The sequence below is a fragment of the Metopolophium dirhodum genome, chromosome 2, assembly GCF_019925205.1.
Source record: "Metopolophium dirhodum isolate CAU chromosome 2, ASM1992520v1, whole genome shotgun sequence".
NCBI lineage: Eukaryota > Metazoa > Arthropoda > Insecta > Hemiptera > Aphididae > Metopolophium > Metopolophium dirhodum.
Window position 1 is genome coordinate 1,733,100 of NC_083561.1, and position 10,947 is coordinate 1,744,046.

Below are 10,947 nucleotides of genomic sequence, written 5' to 3' on the forward strand. Positions count from 1 at the left end.
GAGTCATGAAATTAGTTTATAGCTAATAGAGAGGATTGACGAAAAAATGCAAATTATAGGTAGTAAACAACCTTTTTCCAATATTGGTGTTTGGTGATTCGACGTAAATTAAAAATTTCTCATAACGATATTATTTATTATGTGAATAATTAAAAATAGTTTGATAAAAGTCTTAAATGCTTAGAATTGTATTTATATATTTTCCATAGCATTAGTTAAACCTAACCTAACCAAAGCGCTTAGTTCATTATAATTTACAAGTAGGTGTATTGGTGTAGTATAGACGTATGGTTAGTGTTTGAAGTATGAAATATTTCACAAAAACGTAAAACATTGAAATTTTTTTCTAACACAAATATTAATGATGGTTATTTATCAATTATTAATTATATATTTATATAGTCCAAGAGTTCTAGGTATAATCATTGACATTAATGGAATACGAGTGGTACGGTTGACATATTACTATATTAGGTCTTGTTTTCGACTATTTATAGCAAAACTTGGTTATTTTCCCAGGAAATGGCTGATCGTACTCTAATATTGTAACTAAATGATATTTATAATATTTATTACGTTGTCGAACCTTATTATCTTAATCCTTATCTAAACGTTATAACTTAGGTCTGTGGCGTGTTAAACTCATTTTTGGTGAGGAGTAAAAATGTATACAAGGTACCCACCCACCCACCACCATTGATGTTTATAACGGCATTTCCAACTCAGCAAAAAAGTTTAAATTAAAAATGTACAAATTATGCGTACATTTGTAACGATTTGTATAATAGGATATGATATTTCTACAGTATACCTAGTCACCCACCTAGGTGTCTCAAGTATTTTGTGGCAGGGGGACCACCCACCAACCAAAAATTTGATGGAGCAATTGCTCCAAAATAATACCTTCGACACGCCACTGACTTAGGTAGAAATTTATAACAAGAAAAACTATATTATTATTAATAACACTTTGTTGCATGGCCACAATGCCACATTCATATTTACAATTATATACATAAGACGTGTATAGTAATTAGTAGAATATATAATATGATAAATATTGATAAGTTTATAATGCTGTACTAATGTTCAGTGTTCTAAATCCTTACGTAAGAATTCAGTAGGTAATAGGTATACAATGTACATGTATTATAAGATTGTATACCTACTTGTATCATTTAAACATAAAAATATTTAAATTGTTGTATACGGTTTTAAATGTATAATACCAAAGGTTAGGTATACACATATAGGTACCACACAAGTGCGGAGGATGCAGTCAACGACAATCATATTATGTAAAGACAAAACTCATTTAAAAATAAAACAAAATTTATTAAAACACTGAAATATTTCACATATTTGAAATATTTCGTTTTTTTAAATTTCCTGAGATTAGTAGATAGTGTTGGGTCTCGGATAAAATTCTTTGGATCACTGTAATTAATGTAGATTATATGATTATGTAACACGGCCGCCGCAGTTCAGTTCGCGCACCGGTGTCGACAAAACAGCAAATTATTATTTCGTGCGCCGTTTATATTATATTATATTATTAAATCGTTATTGTCAAAGGCGCGAATCGCCGGTATATCGCATTGTCGTGAAAGGCGAGGAAAATGTTATTAGTTTGTGGCGCGAATCGCCATACATATTTCATATATTTGTATTATCCTGTGCAAGGCGCAAATCGCCACATATTATATTACTATGGAAAACCACACTGTACCAATTATTTCGTGTGCCGGTAGTCGTTCGAAATACACATTATAAATATATTGTTTTGCAAGGTGCGAATCGCAGTGTCTGTATAATTCGTCAAAGCCGCGAATCGCCACATTATTATTATAGTATATTATTACCTATTCTGTGAAAGGCGCGAGTCGCCACATATATTATTATTATAATATTTGTTTTTGTGTCAATTTATTATACAGGCACAGTTAGCAAGCTGGCCAGCCGTGCACCGACATACTTGTGAGTTTTTTTATACATAGGTATTATTGTTATAGTTTATACGAGCTCACTGCTCAAATAACGGTAGCCAGTGGCGTGCTGAACAGCTATTTTTTGAGGCAATTGCCTCAGGGAAAATACGGGTGGGTGGGTTACTATAGGTGTGCAACTTTGGCACCAGCAGTGCCGCAACTACCGGCAGTGCAAGGTGTGCATCGCAGATCGACCCTCAAGGCCCCAATCCGATATAGGCCCCCAAATCGATGTGTTAAAATTAATTGTAAAGCTGTGGCTGAAGAAAATTTTAGTAAAATGAAGAATAAAAAAAACAAATTTGTTCATATTATTAAATATTTATAATTTATTGTAATCAAATTAAACTCAGATTAATCGAAAATTTTTTGCGCAATTCTATAAGTCAATAACGTCTCAATGGCATTTCCACACTGAACATAGAAAGGAGAAGAACTTCCGATATAGATGTAGAGAAAGTCATTGACAACTTTTCAAACGCAAAAGCGAAGAAAAAACTATTTTGTTAGATAATTTACAAATGTGTATTGAAATTATTCTATAATACTATTTTGATAAGTGATAACAATAAATTATACAATTACATTTTTTTGTTTTTTTTTTTTTTTGTTTAGATAGCTTTATATAATAATTTATTTACATTTTGTACATTTAGGCCCCAAACTAAGATTTGCACATCAGCCCCATAATGTGTAGTTGCGACTTGCGGCACTGGGCACTAGTTTGATCGTACATTTTAAATATAATATAAATGTATACAATTTGTTAGAGTATCAATTGAGTACGAAAAACCTGATGGTGGGCAGGGTGGGTGGTCAAATTGTAAAGTTTACCTCAGGTCTGAAAAATGTTCTGCACGCCACTGAGTCGGTAGCTATATACCTATATTCCATTCTGTTGAGCCAGTAGGGCCACATATTATTATACTTACTGTACTATTTTGGCTTAAGGGCACGTTAAGTGCCATACGGCCGCCGGCGGTCATTTATAAATCTTAAATTTTATGGTTTTGGGACCGCCGGCTGGCCACAATTGATCATTACTACACGCCACATGACCTCCGGCAGCCATAAATGAATATGGTTTTATATTATTAACCCTAGAACACTAATTATTAGGTACATTGTTTTCAAAAGCAGCGTGAAAAACAAAAGAAAAATTAAGGAAAAACGGGAATGTTTACGAGAAAACCGATATTGGTTTTTGGTTTAACTCTAAAACAAATGACCGTAGGTACATGAAATTTTGACTGAATGTTTATATTAGCATTTTCTATACACCATAACATTTTCCAAATATTTTGAGGTGTTTACGGCCATTGTCAGTTTTCAATTTTTTTAGTTTTTTTTTCTACAAATATCAATAAAATTTTATTTGTTGGGTAAAAAAGCTTGAAAATGTAATACAAGGCTCCTACTATATTGTTACAATGACATTTGAAAAATATTAAAAATCCTTAATCACAGTTTTTATTTATAAGCGTTTAAAGTTCAAATATTGATAAAAAGCAAATTATTTTGAGTTGAGAATTCATAAAAATTTTTCTTTTTCAATCTAAGATTTGAAAATGTAATACAAGATTATCCATAAGCTTATCTACCTTTATCAAAAAAAAAATGTCTACAAGAAAGTCAAATTAAATTTTTATGACCGTTTGAAATTCATATTTTTACAACATTTGATACCTATTCACTCGATTTCTCGCCTAACGAGTTTCTTATTTTGTTGTAATGAAAAAACGTATGACTAAAGATACTTGAAAATTTCACTGAATGTTTGTATTAGCATTTTCTATACACGATAAAATTTTGAAAATAATTTGACTCTTTTTGAGCTGATTACGGACATTGTCAGTTTTATATTTTTTTAGTTTTTTTTTCTATATCTAAATATCATTAAAATTTTATTTGTTAGGTAAAAAAGCGTGAACATTTAATATAAGGCTCCTGATATATCGTTCTAATAGCAGTTTTAAAATATTAAAAATACATAGGCACAATTTTTTTTTTTATAAGCATTTAAAGTTCAAATTTTGACAACATTTATCAAATTTATAATTTATTAATTATTTTGTAGTTAAAAATGTATAAAATGTTTAACTTTTATGGCTAAGGATTGAAAATTTAAAACAAGACTCCACGGAAATAGGTTATATATAAATTACTTTATTCACAATAATATCATCAAATATACTTGGTAATATCATAGGTTGCAGACTGACCGTTTTCGCTCAGAATCTTTTCTTATACAATGATATTATATGATTGAATTCAAATTTAACACCATCCATTACAGTGACCCACTTGTAACCTACTGTACAGCAGAGCGACATCCACTTACCCACCTTTTTTAATAATTTTAAATTTTTTTCAAATAAATAGTATAATATACAAATTTGGAACGACACTGAAAAATATACTTAGCGTACAAATGATGCATAATCGTGTGACCGCCGGCGGTCGTATGACACTCAACGTGTAATTATTATTAGGGCTGTGCATTTTTTTGGAGCTTGTGAAACGTAGCTTTGTAAGTACATAGTTCAATTTATGTAAATACAAATCCATTTATAAAACTTTTATATTGCATTTTTTGCATTTTAAGTGCATATTTTATTGTAATTTTTTGACATTTTTAAAGGTTTTTTAGTGCATTATATTCACAGCCCTGATTATTATCATATTTTATATTGTAGTGTTGCTGTACATTATAATATATTTATATCTATTGTCGTCTCAACAGTAGTACAGCAATTTAATTACTATTGTAATTTAGTTATAATTTTTATATTACCTTTCTGTCATTATTGTCAAGCATACACACACACATATAAATACACACTAACCACCACACACTAGAATTCGATAGTCTTGCTCGGCGAACCCGTTCACTTCCATCGTCTATCGAATTCCTAATACATACACATATAACAAAGGTCGGCCGGTGTGTACAATGCGTGCGAAGTATTCTGGTGACCTGGCATCACGGCCCATTATTGTTCGTACATTATCGGCCTGTGCAAATGTGCAATAATAATAACAATTATAAAAATCTGAAATTTTTAGTGGAATTTTCATTGAATTTGTAAAATTTGTTTTTAATTTTTCCAAGTACCGACTGACTAGGTACCAAGTACTTAGTAGGTACGAGTTGCAAGTACTTGATACTCGTTGTAAGTAATTAATACTATTTGCAAATACTTGATACTATATTTGCAAGTACCTACTAATTGGGTGGTACTCGTTACAACTAACAAGTCTGCTTGAAAAGTTAAAAAAAAATGTTTCAATAACCATTTATTATTTTTATTATTTTTCAGTTACTAATTATTAAATTGTGAAAGTTTGACGAGTTAGGTACAAACTGTAAAAATAATTTTACTAAGGATGTACACCTAGACCTAGTTGGAAAAAAATGACTCAAAATGCGTGACAACATACAGTTGTGAAAGTTTATTTTTTACGATTCGATAAAATCAAAACAGTGGAATACATCAAAAAGGAACAATATAGTGCCTATATAGTGCTGATTGTGTATAAATTACAAAATACACAATCGATAACAATAAAATTATCCAATGATAAACAAGACCTTTTTGTTCCTATTTATCATAAAAATCAGATTAAAAACATAATAATGTAAAGGGCGAATAAGTTCAGTTGTTTCAATTAAAAAGGCAATAATATAAAAATTGTTTTAAAAACTTAAATTTTTTAAATAATTAAAATTACCAAAAAATTTAAAATAATTAATTTTCATAACAAATATAGGCAATAATATAATTTTTAATCGACTCTATAGCCTTTAAAAACGGTCTCGCATCATAGGCCATAAACTCTTGAAAATTTAAGACGAAGACAAGACTTATTTTATTATAGGTACATGTACATTTATTTTATATATATACGAGTATACAACGATTATTAACTATTTTGCCTATTGTTTAATGACTAATGACATAAAAATACCAATAATTATTAATTAATCATTAGGTATAAGGCATAATTGGCAGGGCTGTGCAAGTTCTGAACCCTGGGGCGCCTCCCCTTTAAATTCCTTATACGAAATTGCAAACTCTTATCAATAATTAAACTGTTTAGGCAAAATGTAGATGATAAAATGTTATTTACATTGTGCATATAGGTAACAAGTAAATACACCGATCCATTGTAATTATAATATTATCAGATATTATTGTTTTTTATGTATGACTCTGTAGTCTGAATAGATATCGAAATATTAATATTCTAAGATAGCAAAAATAAACTTTTTCTCGGTTAGGTAATCAAGATACCAGAATAAAAGTTGAATATGTGTCTAACTAAACCTATTTTAAATTTGCACACAAATACATCAAATAGAAAGGTTTTAAATAATCTACTCGTAAAATCTAATGCTAGTGTATTTGTCTTATTAACAACCAGATATTTTATTGTTTTAGTTAAATTCGATTAAGCACCATATTAACAATATAACATTAGTACTATTTCATACAATAAAATAATGTTCCTATATTTTTCTTTAATATTGCATTAATTGTTGATATTTCACCAATGTTAGTATTCATAATAAAAAATATATTACATAGCAACAACGCCTAAGGAACATGGACTTAAATCTAAAAAATTACAAAAAAAAAAAAATCAATCAATTCTCATACTATAGACAATATTGTAACAAAGTGATTGACTTATATTTATTACATAAATAAACAAACAGTAAAATGTTGTGCGATAGTTTGGTACAAATTTGTACAAATGGAACAGTTTTGTCTACTCTTAAAAGATAGACTAGAAGACACGGCAAAGGTTCATGGATCAATTGGATCAGTCTTGGTATCATAGAAACATAATATCTATTATATCACGACGATGACTCCACTAACATGATTTCGTCCTCAGCAGTTTCCCCACCATTGTTTGCTTTCTTTCTAGAACGGTTGCTAACGCCAGATCCAAAATGACTAATTCTGTAACAAAAAGAAAACAAAAATCAACATTTAATTATGTTTACAATGGTTGTATGGGAAATGGAAAGACACTGTATTATTTGTGCTTACACAATGTCTGTGTCATCATCATCAACATCTGATGCCACTTGGAAATAAGGATTTGCAATTGTTGGTCGGAATTTATAACCAGTCATTGCAAAGAAAATAAACGTTGCAGTTTCTCTAGAGAATTCATTAAGCCATAACAAATGAAATGGTACTGTCATCTGTAAAATATTGAAATTTTGTAATAAACTGTTGTTTTTCATACAGTAATTCACAAATAAGACTCATAACTCATAAGGTACAAATAAATATCATAATACTCACTCTAAGCATGTATATCAATATGCGTGTGAAATAAATATAAGAAACTAACATAACATAAAACTGTTGAAATAACTTTAGTTTGCGTAAATTTATTGCTGCTTTACCGTCCGTCTGTGATGCTTCTTGTAGATGTCGTATAGACCTATCAAGTAAAATAAATTTTAATGTGATATGTTTGATACATTTTTTTATTGATTATCATTACCAAAGAATGGGAAACAAAATAGCAGCGCAGCACATGAAATCGACAAGTAGAAACAAATCCAACCAAGCATTGTGCTGCATATCACCTTCTTCAGATTCTTGAATAATAGCATAGGCTACATTAGCTAATACCTATAGACATTAGTATGTTTAAAATATAAGCATTATATTGTATGGAGAAAAAATGTCACACCTGTAAGGGTATGACAATCATAAAGATGTTCTTGTCTTTATCCGACAAAACATGTTTGACAAAAGTCATGCCAGTACCAATTAAAACAATCGTTATAAATAAAACTGATCCTTTCAATCTAAAACAGAAAAACATAAATAATAAAACAAAAGAAAATAAGCTCAATTGTGTGTGAAAACTAAGTACAAGTGTATCGCATAGTAGACAAAAGCCCATGTGGCAATATGCTGTCCTTTGACTTGAATGAAATGGAAATTCAAACCATGGAAAAATAAAGTCGCTGCTTTAAGAAACACTAATAAAGCCATCAGATAGTGTATTTTGTAAACAGGATAACTGCAATAAAATATTTTATATTACAATATAGTGTATTGTTGCAGTTGATTAGAAATGTATTTGACTTACGTGCTTCTGTATAAGAAATAAACCCACAATACATCGGTGAAAAAATATATAATAGACATAGAAAAATACAAAGATGGCAATGGCATGTCACCAGCTGATAAATAATTTCCATCGGCATTGATCTCATTTATAGTGACCTGTGAAAAACCATGATATCAATTTACATTTTGAACATTAATGATTTTTTCAAATATAATTATTTAATTTGGGTACCGTAAAACTTTGTTTAGACTTTGGTATCGTGGCATAATTCGGACAGTTGTGGTAGTATAAATTATATAATCCTTCATTTGATCTCGTTTTCACATAAACAACAAACTTTCATCAAAAATAAAATAAAATATCATTAAAAAATTTTAACTGCATGATAATATTATATTCTTACTTTTATATTAAAACTGTCTGGTTGAGTACCATTTGAAATTGGTAAAGTTTTGTTAATGTGACTTGTTTTAGTATCTGAAAAGATCCAAACTTAATATTATGTTATAATATATTTTTAATTTTTTTAATTATTCATTGAGTTAATATAAAGGAATACTTTCATATCATCAGCAAACGTTAAAATTTGAAAATCACGCAAAACGTGGTCAGCACTATTGATAAATAAAGAGAATGACCATCAGGTATAACAGATTACACATTTGAAGGAGGGGATACCAGCTCTGTTTGCAATGAACGATCCAAACCAGGACAGAAGAGATTTACCTAATATTATTATTATTATTCAAAGTACATACCATCTTCAATATCATTCAGGTTCTTTCTGAAATCGTCCATGTTTTCGAATAAATAAAATGGCTCCATGGAATCTGAACAATTAATTGTGACACTAGAAACAAACATTTTATTACTAATACAATATTAAATATGAATTCAACTAAATATTTATAGGTAATAAATTTACTTAAAAATGTATAACTTTCAAACATACGGTTGTTTATAGCTTATAAGTTAAAATTTTAAAAAGAAAATCTTACAGTTTTTTTGGAAAATTAAACTTGAAAACTGCCAGGTTAGAATTCTTTCGTATATCAAGTAGATTAGGAGATTCAATTGGGCAGATTTCTTGTTGAGAATCAATATAAGGATTCCCTTCGTCAAATAAGGACTTTTCAAGCAGCAAGCCATGCTGAAACAAGAAAACAAACAAAATTATGATATTACAATAGAACGTTGTACGACACAACGTCGAGTATACACGGAGCTAGTGTGGCGGGTTCACATCTTCATTTTTGACTTTTGTGTGTGTTTACTCACGGTTTCATTTAGGCTGTCGGGAGGCAGGTAAAAGTCTACTATTTCCACTTCCAATAAGCCGCCACGAAAAAATCCAAAAGTGGTCAACGCTATGAACCGCCGATCGTCGTTCTACCCGGATGCAATGATGGCAACAGCAACAACAACAATGCCGACATTTATTACAATTATTAGTAAGTATCAGAAAATTCGGTAAAAACAAAATGTGTAGGTAACTTACGTGTATCGGCAACGTGTGTATCCTGGCTGCCACTTGAACAGCGAGAACAGCCGACAGCGCGAACAGGACGAACACCGCCGGCGGCCGGACCGGAGACATGGTCGGTCGCAGTACTGGAATATGGAATGCTAGAGATTTTTGGAGGAAAATCGAAGTTTTCTTCGGTGTCAGAACATGGCGAAGCGAGGGCGCGCACGCGAAGGAGAGGCAGCGGAGTTTAGCAAAATCACAGTGACGGACAAAAATACGCGAAGTCTCGAGACGATCGAGGACGGCGTGTGGCGTGTTACGGCTGTGTCCCACTGTCCCCGTTCCGAATTATTGAAATTTTACTACAATAACAAATCACTAATTAGTATTAACGAAAGACACATCGATAATATTACTCATTATTATTATTATTATTACCATAGAAAATATAACAACGATGATATTGGTAATCGTAGCCGTGGTCGATGATAAGCGGTTATTTTTCATGATAAGAAAAGTCCATTGTATTATATCGTACTCCAGTTTTCCACCTATTCGGCAATTCACACTGACACTGTTAGCCACACTGCCACAGTGTCTTGTAGAATGTAGATCATATTATTATAACCATAATTTTTATATAATTTATAATACTGTTCTGTGATATATTTATTATAGTGTAAAATAATGCAAAACTTATTAACGCGTGGGCCTATATGCCTTATCTACTACCATAATATGAGGCGCTCACGTTATCATATGAACCATAACCGAGTTCGTTACCACCAATCACGATACTTACGCGAGATATTCTGAGATAGTATAAAGTCTAGTACCTATGTAAAGTAATATGAAATTCTTACCTTGGTTCAATTAATATTCATGTATATGAGCCATGGGGAAACAAATTGTACGTTAAGAAGAATACTCTGTTATTATAAATATCAAATTGAATCACGATCAAAGATAGTATCCGTAGCCGTGGAGTTTTTATATTTTAATGTTGAAGCAAGTTAAAAAGCAAGTAAAATGTAAAAAGAGCAAGTAGGTAATGCACTCTAAGAGATGTAGAAACTACAATCTATTATAGGCAGTACTATCTGTCGATCAGAGGATGACAATATTTGAATACATTTTTATTTAAAAAAAATGATTTTGAAATAATTTTTTATTCCAATAATAAATTATAAAAAATTATTCGAATACATATTTATTTAAATAATTATTTAGATAAAAATGCACACCACTCTAATATCGATGATAAAAAAAATACGCTTTGCAAAATGTGAATGTGCGTGACAGCAAAAAACCCTAACTTTATTTTCCCGTTCTCAGACTATTTTGGCCCACTATTATGAAAATATTTGCCCTAAACTGTTAAAAAAA

At 30.5% G+C, this 10,947-nt stretch overlaps 1 protein-coding gene across 2 annotated transcripts; it reads right to left on the reverse strand.

The window, feature by feature from the left end:
• Positions 1-6,391: 6,391 nt before the first annotated feature.
• Positions 6,392-10,147, reverse strand: LOC132939268 (protein GPR107). 2 transcript variants are annotated; one of them, XM_061006349.1, is made up of 14 exons: positions 10,000-10,147; positions 9,592-9,923; positions 9,372-9,482; positions 9,092-9,243; positions 8,852-8,943; positions 8,497-8,570; positions 8,325-8,429; positions 8,112-8,248; positions 7,893-8,042; positions 7,707-7,824; positions 7,515-7,645; positions 7,310-7,451; positions 7,049-7,206; positions 6,392-6,958 (listed from the first exon to the last, which is right to left on the reverse strand). In XM_061006349.1, exons 2-14 carry the CDS (start codon positions 9,688-9,690, stop codon positions 6,853-6,855), a joined length of 1,575 nt encoding a protein of 524 aa, XP_060862332.1. In that variant the 5' UTR covers positions 9,691-9,923; positions 10,000-10,147; the 3' UTR covers positions 6,392-6,852. The 2 variants fall into 2 exon arrangements, with proteins under 2 accessions (XP_060862332.1, XP_060862331.1); XM_061006348.1 differs by lacking the exon at positions 10,000-10,147 and having other exon boundaries at positions 9,592-9,986.
• Positions 10,148-10,947: the final 800 nt, after the last annotated feature.